This window comes from Bipolaris sorokiniana, assembly GCF_000338995.1.
Source record: "Bipolaris sorokiniana ND90Pr unplaced genomic scaffold COCSAscaffold_6, whole genome shotgun sequence".
Classification (NCBI taxonomy): Eukaryota; Fungi; Ascomycota; class Dothideomycetes; order Pleosporales; family Pleosporaceae; genus Bipolaris; species Bipolaris sorokiniana.
In genome coordinates this window covers 385,842-410,786 of record NW_006911900.1, presented here as the reverse complement: position 1 = coordinate 410,786, position 24,945 = coordinate 385,842, and the positions used below count along the sequence as shown (strand labels likewise).

Genomic DNA, 24,945 nt, shown 5'->3' with positions numbered 1-24,945 from the left:
GGGCCGAGATGGCTGGCCCATGCCATGTTCGAGCAGACAGGACGTTTTTTGCTTTCCAAATGGCATGGCGAAGGAGGCCAATGCCATGCAGACCGTGTCAGCGACATCGGCAGTGCTTCCACTTCGGGGTGCACTATTGGTCTCAGGCGAGGGGCCGGGATGGATGGTGAGGGGAAAGCCGAGGAGCGACGCGCGACTTACGCGACGACGAAGCCATGCAGCGCCTTCTACATAAGAGCCAAAGCTGGGCAAGGCAAAAGCAGAGGGCGAGTAACGGCCGTCCACTGCCAGCATGCTCGCACACACATTCTCTCTCTACCTCTATGGAATTTGGGTGACGGAGGCCTAATGCAGGGGAAGAAGGAGGGCAAGGGGACAAATGCAAATGCGAGGGCGGACCCTGACCGAGGCGCGCCAACGTCATTTACTACGCTTGGACCCTTTGCCGTCATTTTGTTCTCCTCTCGCTGGCCGCCCGTACTAGGACAGCGCATGACCAGACATCGCGACTCCTCGACGACTCCTCGTACGCTCTTCACCAGCCCCAGCGTGTCTGTATCTCGCTGCAGCCATCCATTGGCCCTGCACCATGCCGCCAAAACGCACTCACAACCCCGACGACGTCCACCCGTCGCTCAAGGACAAACTGCACACGCTCCAGGCCTCAAACTCTCGCGGCGGTCGTCGCAACGGCGCGACCAGCGTCATGAACGGCAGCGGTCTCAAGGAAGTAGACAATGCGTCTACCAACAGTGGTAACACCTCGGTCGACCTCAGCTCCTCAGGCAATGTTCGTCGCGCCTCTCTCCCCGTCCCGTCGCCTGGCAGCCCGTGGATTTGCTAACATGCGCCCGCCGCGGACAGATCAAATGGTCAGCCCAGGATTCGTCTGTGCTCCACGGCTACCGACGAGCCCATCGCCTCGACTGCCCGTCGAGCTTCAAGAACCCCCTCAGCCACGTCGTTTTGAACCAAGGGATCGGAACAATGTCCCCGACTATGGCGCGGCCCAAGTCGAAGCGCCGCGTACACAAGGACCAGTTGGGGCTGGCAGTCAAGAAGAGCTTCAATTCGCAGGCCGTCACCGAGAGTGACGTGATTGTCGACTGGCTGTACAAGTCAAAACACCAAGGTACGGCTGCTGGCGCAGCTCCTCCACAACAGCCTTGCTAATCGAACCTTTCTAGACAAAGAATTTAGAGTACGATTCGCCCCTTACAGGAAATGACTGGGCCACTCCGCACACGCATAGTACTGCATTTTTGCCTTTTTTTTCTTTCGACGATACCCCCTCTTTGGCGCGCGGTCGCCTCCGATCTTTATACACATTTTATGGGATATGAGCATTCAATAGGCGTTTGGAATACCGGGCATCTTATGACTAGGGAAAGAGGTGTTACGCATTGCGGGCTGTACCGGGGCTGTGGACGATTACGGTACAGGCTTGCACATATACAGCGCAATCCGATATGTATAGATACGAGCATTGTGGATAACGAGCATTTGGATATTGTCAAGGTTCGGTTCTGCGCTGGATGGTGCCTGTATATAGCGGGTCGCTGAGGTCTGGACGTGGTGTGCTCTCCATGTGCAGCCTGAGTGCATACATGGTGGTAGTGGCAGCAGTAAAGACCTCTTTTGCGCAGAGATGCAGGCTTGCAGTAGCGCATCGACCATCTAATTACAATTTAAGCTATTCTCTATTATCCAACTGTTCAGTTAAGCCTCAGGCCGAGATCGCGTCGTGGCATACTCTCGAAGATTCGACGCGCTCTTTACCGAGGGCGGCCAATGGCGGTGCGTCACCGGCCCGTGCCCGCAAAAAGTTATCAACTGTCGGGTAAGACATTACCGCCTGGGTCGCAAAGGATATTGTAGATTGGCATCACCACCCTCATTTGATCAATTCCCGACATCTTCCAAGATGAGTTTCATAGGCCCAATGCCACTCAAAGCAGTGGCTCCCGTACGCATCGCTGGCTCAAGGTCCCTTACCAAGTGCCAGCGGCGATGCATAGCGACTCAAGCGACAAGAGCACAATCGCGGAGACCCTCAATAGCACAAAGACAGCCTCAGAATAGCACACAGTCAATACGAGTACGATTATTCCCCTCATGCCTATGACGAGATATGTATGCTAATGCTCTGCGCAGTTCTTCCATGCTTCCCCTCCATCATTCGCTATGGCCGACCCATACAAGACACTTGGAGTCAGTAGAGATGCGTCGGCAGCCGACATCAAGAAAGCATATTATGGACTGGCCAAAAAATACCACCCTGATACGAACAAGGACGCTGGCGCAAAAGAGAAGTTTGCTGCCGCGCAATCCGCATACGAAGTCCTTTCCGACGCCGAGAAGAAGAAGGCTTTTGATACGTACGGCGCAGGCGCTTTCGATACCAACGGTGGCTTCAATCCTGGCGCCAGTGCCGGTGCTGGGCCTGGGGGGCCTGGTGGCAATCCGTTTGGTGGGGGCTTTGGCGGTTTTGGAGGTTTTGGTGGTGGCGCACAGGGTCCGTTCCAAGACATCAATTTTGAGGACTTATTCGGAGCATTCACTGGTGGTCGAAGAGGAAGGGCGGGTGGACGGAGGAATCCTTTTGAAGAAGAGATTCTGGTGGGCGACAATATCGAAGTGCAAACAAATATTTCATTCTTGGATGCAGCCAAGGGCGTTAAGAAAGATATTCACATTACACCACTGGTCGAGTGTGGGACGTGTAGTGGCAGTGGGCTGAAGCAGGGAGCAAAACGAGCAGAGTGTAAGAGCTGTGGAGGTACTGGACAGAGAGTGACAAGTATGGGCGGCTTCCACATGAGCGCAACCTGCTCGTCGTGCGGCGGTTCAGGATTCGCAATCCCCCGAGGCTCGTCGTGCAGCACTTGCGGTGGCGATGGAGCCGTCAAGGAGAGAAAAACCATCACCATTGACATTCCTGGTGGTGTCGAAGATGGCATGCGCCTACGCGTCAACGGCGAGGGAGATGCGCCACTTACCGGACAAGCCATGTCTTCTGGCCAAGTTCGTGGTCAAAAGGGAGATCTCTACATCCTCATTCGCGTGGCTACCGACTCCAAGTTCAAGCGGAACGGCTCCGACATCCTCCACACGGCGACTATCCCCCTGACTACTGCTGTGTTGGGAGGTGAAATCAAGGTTCCTACCCTGGATGGCGAAGTCAAGGTCAAGGTGCCAACTGGCTCCGGCACGGGAGACCGCATTACTCTTCCTGGCATGGGCATGAAGGTGCTATCTGGACGACGTGGCGGTAAGGGTGACTTGCGTGTAGAATTCAAAGTCAACATGCCCAAGTATCTCAGCGTCAACCAGCGAACTATTCTCGAGATGCTTGCGGATGAGATGGGAGATAAGAACGCACAGCGGGTCATCAACCCTGGTAAGATGAAGGATGAGGCAGGCAACACGACTCAAACCGGACATGAAAACGAGGGGTTCCTCAAGAATGCATGGCACAATCTGACCGGGCAACATAAGCACCTTAGCCCCGAAGAACGACGGCAGGCAGAAGAAGACGAGAAGAAGAAGGGGTCAGGCTGAGCATAGGTTGATGGTGCAGAGAATTGTATGAATGGGCCGGCGCACACGGCGAGTCTAGGCGCCACGGGAAGCGCACTCGCAGCAAAATACTGGGTAGCATTGGACGGCGCATGAGAAGCTACTTTGGACATGGTGTATAGAAGTATTTGTATCCAGCCTCTCGACTCAAGGCTTGTATAATATAACGCCCGTTATGATTGACATGAGAAGAAGATTGACTCATCCCTGGCTGTATCTTATCCTCATCAAGTGTTTCCTGAAGTGAAGGTTCGCTAGTCTTGCACAGCCAATATCGCGGGCGCGTAGCGATGCGGCCTCTTATGAATGTCATTGGGCGGGCGCAAGCGGCAGACATGGGATCACCCACTTGGGCTCGCTAGATTCTCACGACGGTGTGACAAGAGGAGAGCATTACATACGGATAGCGGTCTGATCTTGGTAGTGTGCGTGCTTGGTGATAGGCGGATACGGGCTGGCGAGGGCGCGGGTCTGGTGTTGCTTATATGCATGTGCCTGGCAGGGCCCCCACCAACGGCTACCTCGTCCTCGTGCTCCTGCTTCGCCGTATGTCGTCGACACCTCCGGAGCTCACCAACGGCACTGCATTAGCTACTGCAACACCGCGACCATATAAGCTTTGACCGTGCCGCAACGCAATCGCTCGCATACGTGCCCTATGCGGCTTGACCAAGCTGTGCCTCGGTGAACAGCCCGCTCCGACCAACAACGCATCATCGTTCGCTGTGCTGCATGCCCCCATGTCCGCCACTCCATTTGCTGCGTGATTGCCTGGCTACGACTCCAAGAACACCCGCGACATTGGCCCACGAACATTGCGCATACGGTGCTGGAGCCATTGTCCTAGCGTCCTGTCCAAGGCCTACCAGAACCCACTTCCCGCATTGTCGCCTGTCGCTCGTTGCCTGTCGCCCGTCACCGTCATCGCTGATCGCTGATCGCTGCCCGAGGGACACGACCAGCCCACTTCTGCGACAATACCTCTTCTGAAGACGCGCCCAGCAGCGCCTGACACTGCGCATATATTGCCCATCATGACGACCCAAATACCTATGATTTCGGTCCCGCTCAAGCAGACCAACGAGATTGATTGGATAGCTCCACTGAAACAGTACATACGAGCCACGTACGGCGACGACCCAGAACGTTACTCGGAAGAATGCGCCACGTTGAATCGCCTGCGCCAGGACATGAGAGGCGCCGGAAAGGACAGTGCAGCGGGGAGGGATCTGCTCTATCGCTACTACGGACAGCTGGAACTGCTCGATTTGAGATTCCCAGTGGATGAGAACCACATCAAGATTAGCTTTACGTGGTACGTTTGTGGAAGTGTTGCTGCAGATACATGAGTAGTATACATGGAAGGCGGACACAAATTAGGCAGATGTAGGACAGCCACCACTGACAGACGACAGGTTCGATGCTTTTACACACAAGCCGACCTCGCAATACTCGCTCGCATACGAAAAGGCCAGCATCATCTTCAACATCTCAGCCGTCCTATCCTGTCACGCCGCCCACCAGAACAGACATGAGGATGTGGGGCTCAAGACTGCGTATCACTCCTTCCAGGCATCCGCCGGCATGTTCACATACATCAACGAGAACTTCCTCCACGCACCCTCGACTGATCTTAGCCGGGAGACTGTCAAGACGCTGATTGCCATCATGCTAGCGCAGGCGCAAGAGGTGTTTCTAGAGAAGCAGATTGCAGATGGAAAGAAGGTTGGCTTGCTCGCGAAATTGGCGAGCCAGGCTGCATTTTTGTATACACAGGCTACAGAAGGCGCACAGGAGAATGTCACCAATGCTGTGTTTGAGAAGGTTTGGCTATTGGTTTGCCAGGTAGGAGCATCACAGCCATACTTGAAGGTCAAGACTAACTGTTCAACAGATCAAATCACACCATATGGCTTCTTTGGCCCAGTACTATCAAGCCCTGGCAGACGATGACGCAAACTCACACGGTGTCGCAATCTGTAGACTTCAGGTCGCTGAGGCAAGCGCCAAAGACGCGACTCGAGCGGCAGGCAGTTTTCCTAACAATGCACCTGCCAATTCAAATCTCGCCTCAGATACGGGTAGCATACTATCGGAGATGACTAAAAAGCATTTAGCGAATGTACAGGAGAAACTGGCCGAGTTTTCAAAAGACAACGACTTCATCTACCACCAGGGTATTCCAAATGAGGCATCGCTTACGCCAGTGTCGAAGATGCCTGCGGCGAAAGCGATACCCGTCAGCGAGCTATACCAGGGCCAAGACATCCAGAGAATCATCGGACCAGACATTTTCCAGAAGATTGTGCCTCTAGCTGTGACTGAGTCAGCTAGTCTATACGACGAAGAGAAAGCCAAACTTATCCGCGCGGAGAGCGAACGAGTCGAAGTAGCCAACGACGAGATGGCTGCTGGTCTGGATTACCTGAAGCTGCCTGATAGTCTCAATGTCATAAGAGGGGGTATGGATCAGGATATGATGGTCGACAATGATTTCAGAATGTGGTGCGAGGAGCTTGCCGGACACCAATCGTTTGGAGCGGCTTTTGAGCAACTGGATCGCGACAAATCTGAGATTATCAACTCACTGGAGTCGAGTATGAAACAGTTGGACATGGAAGAAAGCGTTTGCGAGAAGATGAGATCAAAGTACGGAGCAGAATGGACGCAGCAACCTAGTTCACGCTTAACTTCGACATTGCGGAGCGACATCAGGAATTATCGTGGAGCGGTTGAAGAGGCAAGCAGCAGTGATGCTCAGCTCTATAGCACGTTCCGCCAATATGAAGCCGACTTTGACGAAATGCGATCAGCCGGTGAGACTGATGAAGCGGATGTGCTATACTCGAGAGCCATGGTCAAGGCTGGTGCAACCAAGGGAAAAAGCCCCAGGCCAACTGAAGGCAGTCTGATTGATGAGGACATTGATGAGGGTCCTTCAGTTACAGACCAGATTGGCGCTGTTGAGGATATCCTGCGGAAGCTGAATCTTGTCAAGAAGGAGAGGATGCAGATACTGAAGGACCTCAAAGACAAGGTAGGCATGCCAACTCAAGTTTTGAGGTGCACTTTACTAACCGGATAGGTTCACTCTGACGACATCTCCAATGTTCTCATACTCAACAAGAAAGCAATTGCAAACCAAGAGGCGCAGTTGTTCAAAGCTGAGCTTGAAAAGTTCCGGCCACACCAAAACCGCATCTTGCAGGCGAATCACAAACAAGCGTCCCTTCTCAAGGAACTCACACGTACATACTCAGACCTGCTAAAAGACAAACGCGTACGATCTGAGCAGAGCAAATATGAGGCCTTTTCGAGACAACGGAATATGGTCATGACCAAGTACCGGAGAGTGTACCAGAGCTTCAATGATCTTGTTGCTGGCTTGTCACGTGCCCAAAGCTTTTACTCAGAGATGAAGGATACTGTCTCGAGTCTGTCGAAGAATGTCGAAACTTTTGTTAATAACCGAAGAGGGGAAGGCGGACAGCTTCTCTCGAAGATAGAGGAGCGGAACAAGGCGCAAGGCGCAGACCAGGAACAGCAACGAATGAAGGAACTCATGGAAAGGATGTCGATGGAACCTTCTGGTTCACCTGTATCACAGGGCTCAGGCCGAAAGAAGAGCATACCGCCACCACTGTCATCAACTCCTAGTTACCCATCAACCTCAGGGGCTAGTCACGCAGCGTATAATCCTGCAGCCTCACCACCTGTCACGCCCCGTTACCCCGCTACCACAGCCCCAACCCAGCAGTACATGTCGCCACAGCAAGGCTACAACCAAGCTCCTCCACGACGAGAGAGCTACCAGCAACAATACGCCCATCAATCACAGCCGTCGCAGTCCTCTTCAGGCTATAACCCTGCAGTACACAACCAATACAACCCCGTTTCTCCCCCTGCGCATCAGCAATTCTTTTCTCCACCGCCGGCTCAGCATCAACAACACCAGCCTTGGGGTCAGCCTCCACAGCAGCAGCAACAGTGGAGTGGTACGCCACAGCCACCTAACCTGCCGCAAGGTTACGTTCCTCCTCCCCCACCACCTGGGCCCCCACCAAGCCATCAGCAAGACTACAGCCATTTTTCTCAGCCTGGATACCCAAGTGGAACAGGGGGTTACACTCATCCGCAGAGGCAGGGAGGGCAGAATCAAGGTGCGGGTGGAGCGCACGATCCTTGGGCAGGGTTGAGCGGTTGGAAGTGAGGGTAGTAGAAAGATGCGTGGGGAAAGGAAGGGGATGCAAGGGTGAATTTATGTTAGTTTAGTGAATAGGAGGTAGTTTCGTAGATGGAGTTAGCATCGTAATTGGATGTATTTCTTTTACTTCTTGACTTCTGTTTTGTGATGATCATTTAAGACATGAGTGGAACTTTTGTTGAGTGCAGGCTAGACATTTTGTTTTTTTTTAGGCATTGTTATACAAGTTTACATGACTTGCTATCTCATCATGCCCCCACAATCGTAGAGACCAGATCCACCAAAAGTCAGTTTGTTTCAACTTGCTTGGTGGAAAGCAACCCCTAGCAAGTCTAGCTTTTTTTTCAGCCCAAGAGAATCACATACCCTACTACATGGGCCATCAAGCAAAGCAAGGAACCTCTAGCATCCCTCATTCTTCCCTTTACCTCTTCCCACTCAACGCAAACTCCAACTCCGGATACTCTCTCCAAAGATTCACAAGCGGCAAAAACATTTTCCTCTTCACCTCCCTGCCTTCCTTCTCAGCCGCTGCTTGCTCACCAGCCCAAGCCCACATCTGGCTCCACGGTACCCACTCCCATGCTGCGCATTTGTGTGGTTCCATCGGCTTATCATGTCACAATCATCAGCCAGCTATTAAATCCCCGGAGAAGCACATCGTTGGAAAATGCATAGAAAAAGAAAGGGGAGGGGGAAGAAGGAAGAAGGAGGGAATAGTACCTTTGCCACCTTATCCTCTCCCGTAATCGTACACGTGACAAAAATAGTAACATAGTGTTTGCTCTCACCAAACACGTCGTTTGTGGCGGTTAGAAACTTGATGTTGCCGACTTCGAGACCGGTTTCTTCGAGGACCTCGCGGGCTGCGGTTTCGGCAAAGGATTCAGAGTATTCGAGGTGGCCGCCAGGACATTGGAATGTGCCTTTGGGAAAGTTTCAACCAGAGATAGACAGGAGGAGGTAAAGAAGAGAATCGAGCAACGTACCCGCGCCGTGGCTGCCTGCGCGCTCGCCCATGATGATGTTGCCAGCCTCGTCGTGGATGATGACGCCGACACCAACTTTGGGGCGCTGAGCTTCCGACATTGCGATATTATCCTAGTACTCAAGTATGTATCAAAAAAGAAAAGAGGTTGAATTGAGAAGAAAAAAAAGTACAACTTTCCAAGAAAGAGAGAAGAATAGTTGAGGTAGATGCTTATGTATGAATCATTCACACAAACACATAGCCCCGCTTACTTGTGTGCCTAGTACAAGCGGGCAAGCACAAAGCACAGCCCTAGGCTAACACATAGATTTCCTTCCTCATCTAGCCTAGCCTCTCTCATCCCACATCTCCAACCACAACCTCCACCACCAACCAACCAACCAACCAACCTACATACATATATAAATCCCCCAAAAAAACATTTACTCTACCTTACTTCTTCCTCCACCCCTGAATCTCATCCAACGTCAAAACATACGCATCACTATACACCCTCTTCAACAACTCGACACTATTCCACGCCCCACCACTAATATACTCTCCCCCCCAAACCACAAACCACGCCCAATCCGCGCGATACGCCTGCAAATCCGCGGGCTCCATGACACTCCCGACTTCTGTCGCCGCCACAATCTTCTGCCGCGTGCCCAGCTTCAAAAGCGCATTGTACGTTGCAGACTGCGGTCCGTGGTCGCCCTGCGCATACGTATCCGCAGACACGATATCGACGACATCATCGCCCGGGTACCAGTCGGCGGCAACCGAGTTCCAGACCCAGATGAGATTGTGCAGCTTGTGCACGTTGGTCAGGCGCTCGTATAGAATCCGATACAGTTTCTTTGCTGGCGCGGCGCCTTTGGCGCCCCACCAGAACCATGCGCCTTCGGCTTCGTGCAGCGGTCGGAAGAGGACGGGGATGCCTGCGCTTTGGAGTTTCTTGAGCTGAGCGGCGACGGTGTCGATGTCGTGCATTAGCAGCGTGTAATTCGCGTTCTTGGTGTCGGCTAGGGCGGTGGAGATGTCAAAGTCTGTGGCGCGCGTGTAGAAGCCGGACCACCATGGTTGCTCGGTTGTGTCGTAGAGGCCTGTGGGTGCACCCCAGTGCCAGACAAAGGTTACGATGCCGCCCTTTTTGGCGAAGGCGAGGGCGTGGTCAATGTCTTTTGAGGAGGCGCCGCGGGAAGTGCGCGAGTCGGTGTAGTCCATTAGGTCGAGGCCGAGGATGGCGGGTGTCTTGCCGACGTTGGTGGTTACCCAGTCAAAAGATGCTTGGTCTTGTTGGCCTGAGAGTATCTTTTTGCCGTAGATGCTGACGAGATATTTGAGGAGCGCTTTGGCGTTGGCATTTGCTTTGGGGTTTACAGGGGTTGTAGTGATGTTGTGAGGAGGTCGCTGGGCAGTGGGCGTAAGGGTGATGGCGTCGATGAGGTACCAGCCCCAGTTGCTCTGGATCTCAACTGTGTTTATGCCTGCTTTGAGCAGCACCTGACCGGCCGGTACAGTTGTCCATTTCGTGGTCGCGGGAAGACTGACTTGGCTGCCGCCTGCGTTGTTAAAGACAACGTTGGTGAACTTGTCGCCATAGGGTCCGTTGTAGATCAACTCGAGGTCGTGCAGACCCCCGGTTTGGCTGGTGATGTTAAACGTAACTTTATCCGTGGCGTCCGAGAAGCCTTCTACGTATCCGGTTCCTAGATAAACACTGATTTAGTGGAATTGCACAAGTAAGTTTCAGACAGTGAAAACTGATTTACCTGTGAAGCCAGCAACTGAAGAGCCAACCGTGGTACCAGAGAGCGTAGCATCCTCCGCCTGAAGAGTAACCTTCTGACCTACAGCCAGCGCAAAGAGAGCCGCAGCAGCAAGAAGTGGCCCAAACATCTTTTCTCTAAAAAAAAACAAGGCACCTGATCACTGCGTACCTACCACACACTCACCCCAGCTCTTCATTTATATATCCCATCCATCACTCTCGTTACACATGCAACCTCTTGATCAAGCCCTTTAGCCCGGACACTTTCCATTCCGTGCCTCGATACTAGTTTAATTTGATAGGGTTGGCATACATGATGCCACCTTTGAAACCTCTCCACAAGAGACCTAGACAGAGGCCAAAAACGGGGGGTTCCCACACTTAACGTGACTATGGCAATATCGCTAAATGAACTAGGCGAAAAGGGCAAGGATGTCATGCCCACCAATCAATGCAAAACGGACCACCACACTCCGGGCCCGTAAAGGAAATACAGACGAGCATCTCGGATGGAGGATACTGCTAGTCCATGTGATTGGGAAATATTGCCCGTGCCTTGCTGTAGGGTAGTAACACTATACCATGCGTAGAAGGTCTTTATACTCGTTCATCGGAAATGATAAATTCATGTCTATATGCGCTAGACATGGCTTTGCCTCGCCATAAACGTATTTCACAACCTATGCAGACTTGACCAGCTGGGTTATGTCATCAACATCCTTGGGTGTCGGCGTCAGATTGTCCACCCCGTCCTTCGTAATGAGAACATTATCTAAATCATGTTAGCTCCGCAGAATTTCGTTTAAACCACCATCACTTGCCTTCAATCCGGACTCCTCCCACCGCCCAGTACTTATCCAACACACTTTCATCGATATACTTCTTCTTCTCTTCGTCCTTGAGATATGGCTCAATGATGAACTTGCAAAAGTAGATTCCGGGCTCAACAGTAATTACGCTGCGCTCTGGTAGCGCCCCTCGTGTCCGGAGATATCGAAACATGACATCCTTGTCTGCATAGTTTGCGTTGCCGCCAGTATCATGAGTGTCCATTCCGAGGTAGTGGCCCAAGCCGTGTGGGAAAAACGCTACACTGATTCTCTTTTTGAATAGCTCTTCTGCATCTCCCTTCAAGATACCGAGATCCAAGAGCCCCTTGATAGCAATCTTGTGAGCAAGTTCGTGGACATGGTCCCACACGACGCCAGACTTGAGTGCACTGATACATTGCAGCTGCATGTCAAGAACAATCTTGTAGATGGCCAGAGATTCTGCTGTGAATGTGCCTTTGATAGGGAATGTGCGTGTGATATCTGACGCATAGCAGTCGAGCTCGCATCCAGCATCCAGCAGCAAAAGGTTCTGGTTTGTAATTGGCGCAGCATTATGGACATAATGCAGTGTGGCTGCGTGCTCCCCTGCAGCGACAATGGAGTGATAGGCCTGGTTCTTTGCGTTGCGCTCAACGCAGGCCTTGAGGAAAACTGCTTCGAGCTCGCATTCATTTTGCGCCTTGGAAGCGGCCTTCATGACGGCTACGTGAGCTGCAGTAGAAATGACATTTGCCTTGCGGATAAGCGCAACCTCGTAGTCCGTCTTGATAACTCGGCAGTACTCAATGGCCGTTTTGAGTTGGGTAAACTCCTTTTCCTTGAACGCGATGAAGGTAACGTGGTCCGATACCTGCTCTGGGATGGCATAAATTGTTGATTGTGATGACTCGGATGTGCTGGCAAGGTGCGAATTTAGCTCGTCGGTGGTGAAGCACTCGTCAATATCGTATTTCGCCTTTGCTTCCTCTGGGCTCATTGGCAGACCTGACCAGATGACCTCATCCGGGTGTACAGGAGGTACGTAAAGTGTCAGCTTCTCAGTGGCCATCTCGTATTTGAGGTACGAGTCTGGAAGCTCGCAACCACTGAGATAGAAAAAGTAGCGTCGCTGTCTAGAGGCGGAGTGATCAGCATAGGTCCCTCACACATGGTTCGTCTTGTTATCCGTACCGGAATGGCGCTTCTCCATCGTTGTCCTCATTCAACTTCTGCTTCTGAGCCTCCAGATAAATCGTTCCATTCTTATCCCCGCCTTTGCTCACCAACCACTCCTTGACCTTTTTCGCATGCTCTTTAGCTGGGTACTTGCCCTTGAGGACCTCGTCGTAGTTCTCAGCAACGGCCATTTTGGTCACGTTGATCCAACTGTCACTCTCTGTAGATAGACTGTATAAGCACGGTGTTGCAGTTGCGGAACTCGCTAATCGTCGTTGCGAAGTTCGTGCAGCGGTAGTACGCAGGGTGTGTCGAAGGGAGCGACTGATTTGGGGTAAGATGTTGTACATAAGAAGGGAAAGGGGGCGTGACCTGTAGGAGCTGCCTCGTCAGTTGATTAGGTGCAAAAGATAGCTCGGGTTAGGAAGGTGGGGTGGGTGGGGTGGTGAGACTCGAGTCTAGCAGGCGCGGCTCTTAGTCCGACGAAATACTCGGATAAAAACCACACCCACCAAAACAGCGTAATGTTGATGAGATCTAACTGTACACTAGTATGATAGAATGATGTGTTCTTCTCTACGAAAATTACTTTAATATGTCATACGCCAAACAGATACGAACAACCAAACTTATATTTGTTAAACTACGTCGCGGTGAATACTGCTGATTGCAGATGGTAGCTTTGTTTCGATAGGAGCTGTTTTAATCCGGGTATTCCGTCGGACCAAGAGACGGGTAGTCGCGGTTATGCGATTCACGAGCTTTTATAGATGAGGAAGGTGTGATTCCACCTAGCAACTGGTTACTGCGATAATGATGGGAGTCATAGAAAGCTGTGTTTGGTAAAAACAATATTATAACATTGTCGTTTGATGCATCCGCTAGTGCGCGTGAAACTACGTAATCATGTCTATAAATTTCTTAAACTTTATTACAACGTGCCAACAACCCCTAGCCTAGCCATCAAGAAAAACAAGCAAGCTCCAAACACCTACGCCGTGCCATGGCATTGCCCAAAATCGGGTATTCCTTTTATCGTTCAGGTATAAAGATGCAGTGAAACAAAACGATCCTGCAGGCGTTGCAGCCAAGCGAACAATGGCACGACATGGTTATTCTATGGGTTATAGGTCCACGGCCACAACACCCCGCACTAGTCTGCTCTACGGCGATGTGCAAATGTCGATGCTAGAAACAATGGTTCGGTTGCGGCCAGCCATCAAGCTGGAGGACTGATATCTTTCAACAAACAAAAGGCCATCTAGTCTTGCCAACGCCTGAGGAACTTGGCCATGTCGTCGGTGGCATGAGGCGCCGGGGCAACCTATAGAACAGTTAGCAAATATTCCCAATTGGGCTAAGCACAAAAGACTGCGTGTGCTCGTTGCCAACCATTCGAATAACATACCGTATTCGCCCTCATCTTGGTAGAAAATGTCTGTGTGGCCGTGAGTGTCATCACCTGGCTAGGAGTCGGCAGCTTGGTTTTGGCAATCCTCACACTGCTGGTAGGGTACAGTGGCTTGGTGTTGGTTGCAGTAACCTTGGTGCCAGGTACAGGCTGCATGGGCGCATAACGAGTGATGTCGGTCTGCATTGTGTATTCGACAGCATATAGATCACCAGCAGTCGCCGGGTCTTTATCGGTCAAAGTGTTTTCACTTGCCGGTCCAGCTGTACCAGTGACGGCGGTGGCGGCCTTTTTCACAGTCGGGTTGAGGATGTTCTTGCCAGTCATGCCGGAGAAGGAAAAGCGATCAGAGTAGACGACGTACTGGCCGTCGCCAGTCTTGCCAGTTGCAATCATCTTGACGAAGCTGCGATGCCGGCATTAGTCTTGTGCTAGAGCAAGGGTTGAGGAATCTGGGGCGGTGCACGTACTATGCATTGGCATCCTTGAGATCCTCTGATACAGCTGCTTCTACTCTTCCTGAAGCTGCGTTACCCGCCGAGAATAAGCCGCTCGGGGTAATGGTAGTCACGATCATCTAGTAGAGCTGTCAGCATACGACCGCTATGCTCGTTGCCCCAAGCTCAGCTTACTTGTTCCTCGCCCTTGTTACCTCCAACTACCAGCTGCAACTGGTAAGCCTTCAGGTCCGCAAGTTTGGGCCCCGCGTCGGTTTCCTGCCATTGTACAGTAATGGCAGAGCCAGCGACAACCGTAGAACCAGGCGCGGGGGCAGTGAACTTGATGCCAGCGTGTACGAGAGGAGATAAGGTGGCGACGACTGCAGCGAAGGGAACGAGTATCCGTGCCATGGTGGGCGTAGTGTGCGACGGGGGAGCGACAATGGAGCGAGTGGCCGAGGCGAACTTGCGACTCTGTGTACCGCAGCGGTGGAGGTGGAGGCGTGGACGAGGCGGGTATTTGTTAGTACCCAGAGCGTGAAGTGTGCAGCAAGTCCGGACTCGTTCAACGAGACTGTGGCGCCCCAGGGGCACACGATCGTCGTTGCCGCGCAAGCTAAAACCTGCCCGTAACAGGGATGCGCACGCATGTCATTGCGTAGCCTCAACACGACACAACGCACCGCAAAAAAATGCCATGTTCTTGTGTAGTTGTCTGATAGCGGTGCCTAGTCGAAGCCGCAAGGTGGAGCTTGCTGATCAACGGCGCCAGCATCGATGACTATTGGCATTCCAATCTTGCGTAAGCCGCGATTGATAGACTTCCCGCACAGCCTTGGCACCGGCAGTCCTCACTCTGGAACTGGAACGGTACCTGAATCTAGAGTACATCATTCGGGTCTCCACAAACAACCGTCAAAAAGTGGGCTCGTGCGTTTGCGCGCCAACGAATTTCAACATTTCTTCCTATGCACCTATTTGGTGTCTATAGTACACAATGACCCGCTTGCCTAGGCTCGATCTCGATGCCTCTGTTTTGCTATTACCCAAACGCCGATTTCATGCTCAAGGTGGGGGATATCCTGAAAACTCGAAACAACAAGGAGAATGACGCTTCATCTTGCGTCCGCTCAGTCTCTGCATACACATCTCTGTCTCTCTCTCTGTCTCTCTCTCTCTATCTCTATCTCTCTTGTAACCAACACTCACGCTACCTGCGCATTACGCATCTTGGGGGTACCCAATCGAAGGTTAAAAGTTGTTGGCAGCCGGCACGTCATCGTGGCCGCCTGACCCGCCTTTTGTAGCTGCAGTGTCAATTCCCGGAGCTTCTCTGGAGTGAAGATCTGGACGTCAAACGACAGTAAGAACTCGACACACAGCTCCAGGCGGCTGAGGGCTGCCTCGTCGACGCCGCCTACAGCCGCAAAGCGCTTCTGAGGCCATCGGTGATCCTCGAGCGCCTTCATCGCCACCAGTGCACAGGCCAAGATAAGCCGGTGCATGGTGCGATAAGTCAGTGGGACGCTCCTATCGATAACGCACAGGCGCAGCATGTAGGACCCAGCCGCTAGCCAGACTGCAGTCGATAACGGGCAAAATTTCTGGATGCGATTCATGTACTCTTCCACGCCCACCTTTGGCACCGTCTTGGAGAAGAATTTCCTCGCCATGTTGGCCCGTTGCACCGCCTCGGGCTGCGCTCCGGCTCCGATGTCGTGAATGGTGACGGGCTCGTCGTGGCTCGCTTCTGGCGGAGCTAGTTCCGTAGGCTGGTGGCTTTCCTTTTCGGCGGGTATAGGCGTGGCGGGTCTAGAAGAGGTTCTTCGGTGCTGTCGAATGACCTGCGTCTCCCGACCGCCTGGTGTTGCCGGTCGCGACAGCGGTGGCGTGGCTGGCACGTCACCGGCGGCGTTTGCTATGGCGATGATGGAGCGTGCAATCAACTTCATGGCCGTCTCGCGTGACATGCTGAGAACGTCGAGCTCGTCATCGTTCACTGGTGGTGATGGTGCGTCCTGGAGGCTGAGGCTGTTGAACTCTGGGAGAACACCCGCGTCTCCAGCTGGGTTTGGTGCTGTTGGAGGATTCATTGTTGTTTGATTTTGTATGACCGGTGCGAGGACGAGTCGCCTCGGATGCACGGTCTTGAGAGGAGGGGTAGGGTAGCAGACTTGGATCATTTGGACGTGTGGATTTATGACGTGGCGCCGAAGTCTACCGATTTACCACACAGACGGAAAGTGTGTCGAGAGAGAGGGCCAAGTGATTATGTGAAATGCCTGCATGGAATCAGCATGCGTTGGGTGGAGAGTCATGGGCGTTGCTCGGACTTACAGCGGGATGTGGTGAAGAGAGATATGAACCGAGTTTTTTGCTATGACTTATTTTTTCTTGCCCTTTTTGGGCTGGGTATGCAGGTTGCAATTGAGACTGAGGACTGGTAGAGAGGATTGATTTGACAGAGGCGGTGGTAGAGTTGGAAGGGTGGGCGTGGGTAGACAATAAGAGGAGGAGGAGCAGAGATGGTCAGGGGATATGTCTGAGCGGCAGAGTTGTGGTGATATGAAGATTCTGAAAGACACGATAGACGATAGCTCGGGGCAGAGCGTGGTTTGTAGGTCAAGTGACGCTAGGAGGAAGTGAACTTGTCTTAAACAAGATGGTCGGACCTGTAGCCAGACGACGCGTCCTTCCGAGGGCCGGGGCTATATGGCAGGCAGGGAGGCCATGGAAGGGCAACTGTGTGCTAGCTGGCTTAGCTGCTGGTAGAGCGGGCGCAAGTCATTAGGGAGGCTTGAGGCACGGAGGGTAGAGTAGGAGGCAAGCAGCGTGTGGGTCGGGGCGCAAAGGTACGTGGAGGGCTAGTGGGCGTCAAAGGTGGGCCACAGGGCCCAGGAGCGGGTCTCGTGAAGAGCAAAAAGGGCCAAAGCGCTGGCCCACCGGGCCGTGGACAGTCAGTATAGGCAGAAGAGGGACATGAGGGACAGGAGAGCAGCAGAGAGGAAAAAAAGCAGAGAGAAGCAGCGTCTGGGTCGTGGCGGGCGTGATTGGCGGTTGGCTGCCTTGTTAAGCAAGAAGCAACGGGATGAGCACATGCATGCGGCCTTTAGCTCTGGGGGGGGGGGGGGAAGAGGGCGACGAGGGGAAAAGGATTGCGGAGCGCGTTCCGGACCATGGGCTTGCTTGGAGGAAGCGGTGCTGGATATTGGGCAGGCCAGGCCAGGGCAGGCCAGGGCAGTGCGGGCTGCGGGGGGTTGCAGACGAGCTGCAGGGTCCAGTAAGGCGGTAGAAGAAGCAAAGAAGCCTTTTGGCAATATTGTAAGCAGAGACGAGTCGGAGAAAGGGAGGGCAGGGCGGCCCATGTTAGTGCTGTGGATGTACTAGTACTATGGATCTATGTACACACTACATGGCTGCTTCTATGTAATGTACGCACGCATATGTGTACATATGTAAATAGAGTACGCACTCTACTATGTACATGCACTCACACGGCGGCCGCGGCAGTGTTCTCGGCTCGCCCATTAAGTCGTTTGCCCCGTCTTTTGCCTCCCCGCCGCCCCCCTCCCTCTGGCGCCCCTCGACATCTGCCATCGTGACCACCTCCCGTACAGTAGAGTACATGCACCCATACATGCACATGTATCTACTCACTGACTAACATACCACATACTCTCACGCTCGCTCTGCACAAGGTGCCAGCGCGGGGAATGGCCCTAGCGAATGCAGCCTCTGTCGGATTAGGATTATGCACCACGCCCACTGTGCAGGCAACACACCCTCTCTCGCCCACATCCACACCCACCACTCACTCCACACCCTCCTCCACGCCCGCACTGCACATCAACCTCCCCATCTGGCTGCGTCGCGGAGCCGGGCGGTGGTTTCACGAGCCCTCGCATCGCTTACGTTGCAGCGGATCGATGCACACGCAAATCATGGACATGCCGAGCACATGCACCTCCACGTGTTCGCGCAGACTGCCCGGCCCAGGTGGCGGCTTGCACTCGCCCACAGCCGGTCCGCGTCCGCCCTCACGCTGCCAGACGCGGAAGTGATTGACACATGTCAACACCCCCCATTCTCCGCTGCCATCGCTGACACCATGGTCGATCGACGCCCGACCGCCCGGCCTTTGTCCCAGGCCACAGGTCACTGGTCACGGGAGTCGAATCGAACGGATCCCAGCCGTTTGTTTGTTCTGCATGTCTTTGGGTCCATGCCCATTATAGTCCCGCTGGACCGTTGAATATGCCTTGGGCCCGTCAGATTTGCCCTTCTGCTACAGTAGTAGCACAGTGGTAATCTCGCCGGCAAACCCAACGTACGGTACAGCGGAGCGTGCATGTCCGCTACACAAAGGCCGGCATTCGCTATCAGCCAACCAACCAAACTCATCCAGCTACTAACTAGCCAGCACACTGCTCACCCACCTCTTCCCTTTCCCCATCTCTCATCCAACAGGCACTCAGTCCCAGCCACGACCCAAGCAAATCCAACGAACCAATGCAACCTGCAATCACTCACTGGCGGCCCAACAAGAACACTCTCCAGCGCCCTACATTGCGCCATCTGTCCCATCTGCAACACACCCCAACCACTCCCACCGTCCCTGCATCCCCCCAGTTTCCCGCAAAAAACGTCACCGTACATGACTGGCTTGGCTCCAAAGCAAGATTCCATGCAGTAGTCCTGGCCTAAGGTCCTCACTGCAAAACACAAAAGTCTCCCGAGTCCTTTAGCACACAAAAAAACACAAACTTGTTGACCGCCCTTGAGACCGACGGCGTGACTGGGGGTGCTCGTATACGACGAATATATGTGTCACTGTTGTTCGTGCCTACCTACATAGATATATACATGAGCTAAGTACGTATTGATTTTGTCGAAATAACTCCGAGTAGCTTCTCCATTCTACTATGCCTACAATGGTAATGTGGCTCCGACTGGTCTGTATGGTATCAATGCCTGTTCCCTGTCCTTTCTGTCGTCCGCTCGACCTATTATCACAAGCCAGTGATGCAACTGAAGAAAACCTTGTTTGACTTGCTCAATTCCCTTCCTGACTCATAGAAGAAACACTATTTTTCTCCCTTTTCTTTTGCTCGTCTCGATATGCAACAAAGATAAAAGCAGCATAGATTTCCACGCTACAGCAAGGCTACTTGGACTTGCATACATAATACCCACCTTCATACATACGTACGTGATCAAAATTCAAAAGGCGACTTCCACACGTCCCCACCAGTTCTTTCTCTGCAGCAGCATGCATCTTCTTTTCTTTCCCCCACACACACGAATTAAGCAAAACTCCGCCATTTTCGTCTTGGCTGTTTTGTTGCACATGTTACACGTAGTTTTTCACCCCAGGACAAAAACATCAACATCACATGTTCACATGCCAGAAACTACTTCGACCGAGGGTTAGACTGGAAAAAAAAGTGCCGCAACAACTACCGAAGTAAACTTTTTATGCAAAAAAAAAAGATGGATAGTATGGCTGACGTCGGCCAGAGAAAGGTAACTAGTTATATTGGCATGGCATATATACGCCTCACTCAGTATCCAAATGCCCCTACCCCATACGTACGTACACATATATACTTTCAACCTAACAATGCAATATGAATCCTCCTTCTCCTCTAAAAAAACATTGTCAAAAATCTAAAAGATTGAGAGAGAAAGACTCCAAAAGAAAAAAGCCCAACAATGAAATAAATTCAATCATCATATTTCCCCAGCACCCCCCCCCCCCCCCAACTTAACTTTTACACCTGACTAACCCTCGCCTTCTTCCTCGTACTGCCCGGTATAACGCTCGGCCCACTACTCCGCGCAGGCGTATCATCCCTGCCCCTCTTCTTCTCCCGCTGATCAAGCACCAGCTGCAGCACATCGTACGGGAACTGGGGGAATTCGAGACATATTGCCTTGAACTCTGGCTCTGCGTCGTGTCGTAGGCTGTAGCTGCGCGTAGCCCAGAAGGCAGCGACGGGCTTGCGGATAGTAGTGTCTTCCGGGTCGGATTCCTTGTACACGTAACGGGCGTATGCGAGTTCGCCTTTAGCGGTGGAGGCGGCGCGGTGGATTTTGGAGTGTGCGAGGGGTTTTAGCTCGGAGAGTTGCGGGCGTGGAACAGGAGGCCGACGCCCTCGTGGTCGATTTCTGGTTGGCGCGGGTCCTTTTCGAGGGAGGCGTCGCGTGCTGAAGACGACTTTTTGGGGAAGTATTCGCCTGTGTAGAGGTACTCGATTATGGAGCCCATGGCGTCTATGTCACAGTCTGAAAAGACAATTTGGCGCGGCTAACGTGGTGTCAGCTGAACATTGTACAAGCCATGTTGCCACTGTTGTGGGTGCTATTTTATCACCCCCTGGCGCAAACTTTTCGACATGTTTGCCAAACTCGGGCGACTTGAGAAGAACAGCCTCGTGTGCTGAGTATGTGGTGCAGGTCTCTCCGAATCCAGCAACGACTTCTACGATTGGACTCTTGATCAGGCTGGTGAGCGCGTTAGATGCATGTCCTTTTTATTCTCTCGTTTGCTCCCCCATATGTTTATTTTTGGCCCCCCCTAAGCAAGCTGTGAGAAAATGTAGGCGCGCATCTCATTGTGTCTCAGGCGCTCTTGCACCCAACGCCTCACCCAGCGTGCCAGTCTGCAACACCTACATCTTACCCCGGTATGACTTTCTCTGAGAATGAAACCAGCTTAGGCGCTTCAAGTTCAATATCAGCCAAAGCCGTCTCTTCGCCAGCACCTTCGTCCGCGCCAGCGCCAGCATCAGCTGCGCCTTCCATCTCTACATCCTCGACTGGTGTGCCCTCAACAGGCGCCTGTTGCTCAACATCCGCCATGGCAAATGTGTCCTCTGTATTTATGATGCTCGGACAGCGCGAAAATATGTGTCACGCGATATAGATAAAAGGAAAGCAAGTGGAGGTGCGCGACAAAGTTCAGATGCAAATTAGCTTGTGAAAGATCTTCCCGTATGTCAGCGCAGAACCACCAAGTGAGAGATGGACTGCAGTGCTGCTCTTTTACTTTTTAGAAAAACATTTCCCGTAAAAGCAAAATTACGCTACAGTAATTGAAACAAAGTAGCGATTCTAATCCAGCTCACAGTGTGGAGGGCGGGTGCGTGGTTGCGAGGTGGCTGGCTAAGAGAGAGTGGTTAGGCGTGATGCTGGGAATGCCAGGGAAGCTCCAACGCGTTGCTTACACGCTAACGCAGGAACAAGCTCAGCTCGCGCTACTCATCACCCCTCAGTGGTACGTTATCGACAACCATATCTCTATGTACATGCACGACTGTGAAGCCGTCAAAATTTGTCTGATTTGAGCACATGATCAAGACACTGGCAGAAACAACTCAGTTCATATATACTATTATGATCTCAAATAGCTATGTGTTTCCACCCTGGTGACTTGTGTATATCTAATAATCGAAAAAGTAGGTATTTTGGGGTTGTCATTCAAACTCCAGCCGTGATTCCGTGCTCCGTGAAATGCAAAAGAAGATTGCGTACATATGTACCGACAAATGGCGCTATATAGCTAATGTAGAAGCGAAATGAAGGCTTGCGAAACGCTATCAAATTTCCACTACCTACAAACGACCGCTGTTTTCGCGGTAGCGATCACCGGTGGTGGGTACTGGCTTGTCTGCTCGGATAACGTACAGCAAAAGGTCCTCGAGGGGAATGAAGACGTAAAAGACCTTGTTGCAGAAGAAGGAAAAGAACACGAAGCACGTGGCTACGAGCGCATCCATAAAGTAGTGGTTGGCGGTAGCGACAATAACGGTGAGGATGAATGAAGGATATCCAATGCCAAGGATGAGGTAGAAGATCTTCCAGAATGCGTTTTTGCGAACCTCGCCTGGCTCCAAGGTGCGGCGGAACAGGCCGGAATGGTAGATGAGCGTCATGCCGATGCAGAATGCATATCCAAAATGCATCGAAGGCATCGCAGCAAGCTGGTTGACAAACTTGCCACTCATCCACACACTCTGTGCATCGTCGTGGCGGACAGTATCAAGGAAGCCGTACTCAGCAGGCAGTAATCGCGGAGGCATGCACGGGAATATAACAAAGGTCATGAAGGCGCAGAAGTTCGTGAGCGTGAGCGTCCGGCGAGCGATAGCAAAGGTATCGAATGAGGGGGCGACGTAGTAATACCAGCAGATGAAGCTGCCAAATGTCAGTGTTACTCTAGTAAAACTTCCCAAACATGTTCCTTACCCCACAGTGCCGGGGATGTGAATCAGCGCATAGCACTTGTTCAGCACAGTAAGCGCATCTTGGTGTCCATGCATAAACCACTGTTGAACGTCGCGCTCCCGGAGCGGGAACAAGAAGCTTAGAAAGCCAAATTGCTCTGCCTCCAAAACTGAAATTCCGTGTTCTTGCGAAACGTCCCAGATGCCTCGTCCAGCAAAAAGCTTAGCCGATGCAATTGCCGTCATGCGGTAGAAGGCATAGTTGATGACCCAGTAAAACATCTCGATCAAAAACGGGAAGCGCTGCAGTATGCGACTGTGTATGTTGTTGCGGAAGCGCGAAGTGTTGGGTGTAGTAACCTTCCAGCAGCCAATACTCCGGACCTTGGGTGCACTTGGGTTCTTGGTTGCATAGACGTCGTCGAAGTCGCTGTCGCTGTCTGACTGTTGGAGAAGGTGATCCATCGAATCGTTTGGTGCGTCATCGAGGTAGCCGTTTCTACTCGAGGGTGCAGCAAATATTTTGTAGTTTCGTTTCCGCGTAATGAACATGGCGAAGAAGAGAATGCTGGCGACCATCTAGATACATAGCCATGTTAGTACACCGCACTTCGCATGCAGACTCTGCTGTGTGATTCGGGGACGTACGACTGGTTCGCACCATCCTGGCAGCTTCCAGGCTGGTTTGCTGTTCCATTGGCCATCATCTGGTAGTGTAGAGTTTGCCATTTTGTATTGGTTGTACCCGAGTTTGGCACAGTGGTACTGTAGATGATGCGGCCGGAATGCTATCTCATGAAAGCTATGATGGAAAGGCTGATGCAAACAAGAAAACGGTGGGCAGACGACACTCTAGTATCCCCCTGGAACAGTCGTGTCTCGGATGACGGTCAAGTTGAGGGTCTGTTGACTCAACAAAGGGAAAGGAGTAGAGTGGGAAAAAAACAAGAAGCATATAGTTTAGATCAAGCGGACATGTCAAGAATAGCAAGCAGGATGCTTTACTTACTCGGTGCCGCCAACGGGTCGCGTGCAAGTCCGCCGGATGCCGAGCAAAGGAGGCCTGACTCCCTGGTCTAGCAATACGCATACGCGAGCGACGTATTGTGGACCAGAGGCTCCACCTTTTTTCACGCGTGCATGGGCGGGGACTTGGTCGTGGACGACGAGTCGATGGACTACCAGCTGCAGTCAGGCCACACACATCTCCTTTGTTAGTCCGATTTGCCGCCACAATACTGCTGTCATCCTCAGCCTGGCAGTGTCGCGTGCTTATGTTGAAGCCCTTCATATGACTAACCGCAAGGGTTTGCTGGCGCTGGCTTTGCAGAACTGCCAAGACTGCTTGGGGAAGACCAGGTGTACAGTGAGCTGACGTCAACGGACGATTGGAACCTGGTCGATATCCATGGGTCCAGGGCGAAAAGGGGAAGGGGAGTGCATCGGAGAAGATTTGATCGTCTAAAACGTCTCCATGTCGGGAGGGCTAGCGCCAGGTCTTGTGACAAGCCATGTTCAAAAGTGCATATCGGTGTAGCGCCCAAGTACTTGGCAGCACTGCCATGAATCCTGCTTGCATAATAAACTATATCAGGCTGAAGCTACTGCTATGGTCAGATGTTGAGTGGTATGTCGCCAGGATGCCTGTGGCTGTCGCACCGCCACCAAAGTGCCCCTGAGGTAGTGTGTTGGTGCAGCATATCTAAAAAAATGCTAATGGGAATTGCTTGGTTCCGCCAGAGGGGCTGTAATAAGAATACGGCGCTTGGCGGACCAGTTCAGGCCTAGTGCCAGTACAACGAGCCAACTCAATTCTCCCGCCATTCTCCCGCCGACCGAGCCCGCTACCACTGCGTTTCAGCCTTGCGACCAAGCCTTTCCAGTCGTTTCGACATGGACTGCGATCCCACATATCCATCATGCGAATCGCGATGGGCGCCTGATGTGAATTGTGTATACTCGGTGTCCCCTCATCGGCATACTCGGGGCCCGTGCAATATCGTCCGCATTTCTGTGCATATGTATGGACACAGCCTCCACTTGTGGTTACGTATATCTCATATATCTTTTTCTTGGCGTACTTACTAGCCAATTAAAAGCATAATGGACACAAGCACTACGAAGCTCCGCGCTCTCCCAACATGTTGTGTCTGGGTGGAAACCTTCCCCATCTCACTTCAAGAAACGCCGATCGCGATAACTAGACTTTGTACGGCAGTTTCTATTGAATTAGTTGGTAGTTTTGCCAATGAGCATAGGAGAAATAAGAAAACCATTTGATGCATAGCTTGTGATTGGGTTTGCGTGCCCATTAAGCTACTTACTAGTAAGGAGTTTGAGGTACATGAACTATT

The 24,945-nt window shown here is 52.3% G+C and overlaps 11 protein-coding genes across 11 annotated transcripts; 4 read left to right on the top strand and 7 right to left on the bottom strand.

The window, feature by feature from the left end:
• Window positions 1-589: 589 nt before the first annotated feature.
• COCSADRAFT_115712 (uncharacterized protein) lies at window positions 590-1,675 on the top strand (the record flags this gene model as incomplete). The annotated part of the gene is made up of 3 exons (XM_007701136.1): window positions 590-790; window positions 865-1,132; window positions 1,188-1,675. 3 exons carry the CDS (start codon window positions 590-592, stop codon window positions 1,226-1,228), a joined length of 510 nt encoding a protein of 169 aa, XP_007699326.1. The 3' UTR covers window positions 1,229-1,675.
• Window positions 1,676-1,850: 175 nt separating this feature from the next.
• Window positions 1,851-3,791, top strand: COCSADRAFT_180765 (uncharacterized protein). Its single transcript, XM_007701135.1, has 2 exons — window positions 1,851-2,098; window positions 2,155-3,791. The coding sequence occupies exons 1-2, from the start codon at window positions 1,925-1,927 to the stop codon at window positions 3,559-3,561; spliced, it is 1,581 nt and encodes a 526-aa protein (XP_007699325.1). The 5' UTR covers window positions 1,851-1,924; the 3' UTR covers window positions 3,562-3,791.
• Window positions 3,792-4,116: 325 nt separating this feature from the next.
• COCSADRAFT_140865 (uncharacterized protein) lies at window positions 4,117-7,899 on the top strand. Its single transcript, XM_007701134.1, has 4 exons — window positions 4,117-4,894; window positions 4,995-5,424; window positions 5,474-6,616; window positions 6,665-7,899. The coding sequence occupies exons 1-4, from the start codon at window positions 4,614-4,616 to the stop codon at window positions 7,787-7,789; spliced, it is 2,979 nt and encodes a 992-aa protein (XP_007699324.1). The 5' UTR covers window positions 4,117-4,613; the 3' UTR covers window positions 7,790-7,899.
• Window positions 7,900-7,984: 85 nt separating this feature from the next.
• Window positions 7,985-9,001, bottom strand: COCSADRAFT_36117 (uncharacterized protein). Its single transcript, XM_007700911.1, has 3 exons — window positions 8,773-9,001; window positions 8,507-8,709; window positions 7,985-8,393 (listed from the first exon to the last, which is right to left on the bottom strand). The coding sequence occupies exons 1-3, from the start codon at window positions 8,870-8,872 to the stop codon at window positions 8,208-8,210; spliced, it is 489 nt and encodes a 162-aa protein (XP_007699101.1). The 5' UTR covers window positions 8,873-9,001; the 3' UTR covers window positions 7,985-8,207.
• A 13-nt stretch (window positions 9,002-9,014) lies between these two features.
• COCSADRAFT_180762 (glycoside hydrolase family 26 protein) lies at window positions 9,015-10,655 on the bottom strand (the record flags this gene model as incomplete). The annotated part of the gene is made up of 2 exons (XM_007701133.1): window positions 9,015-10,465; window positions 10,529-10,655. 2 exons carry the CDS (start codon window positions 10,653-10,655, stop codon window positions 9,207-9,209), a joined length of 1,386 nt encoding a protein of 461 aa, XP_007699323.1. The 3' UTR covers window positions 9,015-9,206.
• A 428-nt stretch (window positions 10,656-11,083) lies between these two features.
• Window positions 11,084-12,940, bottom strand: COCSADRAFT_36116 (uncharacterized protein). Its single transcript, XM_007700910.1, has 3 exons — window positions 12,531-12,940; window positions 11,349-12,472; window positions 11,084-11,299 (listed from the first exon to the last, which is right to left on the bottom strand). Exons 1-3 carry the CDS (start codon window positions 12,704-12,706, stop codon window positions 11,208-11,210), a joined length of 1,392 nt encoding a protein of 463 aa, XP_007699100.1. The 5' UTR covers window positions 12,707-12,940; the 3' UTR covers window positions 11,084-11,207.
• An 836-nt stretch (window positions 12,941-13,776) lies between these two features.
• Window positions 13,777-14,777, bottom strand: COCSADRAFT_159747 (uncharacterized protein; the record flags this gene model as incomplete). Its single annotated transcript, XM_007701132.1, has 4 exons — window positions 13,777-13,839; window positions 13,924-14,332; window positions 14,397-14,503; window positions 14,559-14,777. 4 exons carry the CDS (start codon window positions 14,775-14,777, stop codon window positions 13,777-13,779), a joined length of 798 nt encoding a protein of 265 aa, XP_007699322.1.
• A 794-nt stretch (window positions 14,778-15,571) lies between these two features.
• COCSADRAFT_159746 (uncharacterized protein) lies at window positions 15,572-16,459 on the bottom strand (the record flags this gene model as incomplete). Its single annotated transcript, XM_007701131.1, has 1 exon — window positions 15,572-16,459. One exon carries the CDS (start codon window positions 16,457-16,459, stop codon window positions 15,572-15,574), a length of 888 nt encoding a protein of 295 aa, XP_007699321.1.
• Window positions 16,460-18,622: 2,163 nt separating this feature from the next.
• On the top strand, window positions 18,623-19,175 carry COCSADRAFT_36113 (uncharacterized protein). Its single transcript, XM_007700909.1, has one exon. It carries the CDS (start codon window positions 18,876-18,878, stop codon window positions 19,068-19,070), a length of 195 nt encoding a protein of 64 aa, XP_007699099.1. The 5' UTR covers window positions 18,623-18,875; the 3' UTR covers window positions 19,071-19,175.
• A 292-nt stretch (window positions 19,176-19,467) lies between these two features.
• On the bottom strand, window positions 19,468-21,227 carry COCSADRAFT_189784 (uncharacterized protein; the record flags this gene model as incomplete). Its single annotated transcript, XM_007701130.1, is given in 5 exon segments — window positions 19,468-19,944; window positions 19,964-20,033; window positions 20,153-20,603; window positions 20,679-20,870; window positions 21,049-21,227. The coding sequence occupies 5 exon segments, from the start codon at window positions 21,225-21,227 to the stop codon at window positions 19,928-19,930; spliced, it is 909 nt and encodes a 302-aa protein (XP_007699320.1). The 3' UTR covers window positions 19,468-19,927.
• A 512-nt stretch (window positions 21,228-21,739) lies between these two features.
• On the bottom strand, window positions 21,740-23,607 carry COCSADRAFT_140849 (uncharacterized protein). The gene is made up of 3 exons (XM_007701129.1): window positions 23,240-23,607; window positions 22,614-23,170; window positions 21,740-22,562 (listed from the first exon to the last, which is right to left on the bottom strand). The coding sequence occupies exons 1-3, from the start codon at window positions 23,318-23,320 to the stop codon at window positions 21,980-21,982; spliced, it is 1,221 nt and encodes a 406-aa protein (XP_007699319.1). The 5' UTR covers window positions 23,321-23,607; the 3' UTR covers window positions 21,740-21,979.
• Window positions 23,608-24,945: the final 1,338 nt, after the last annotated feature.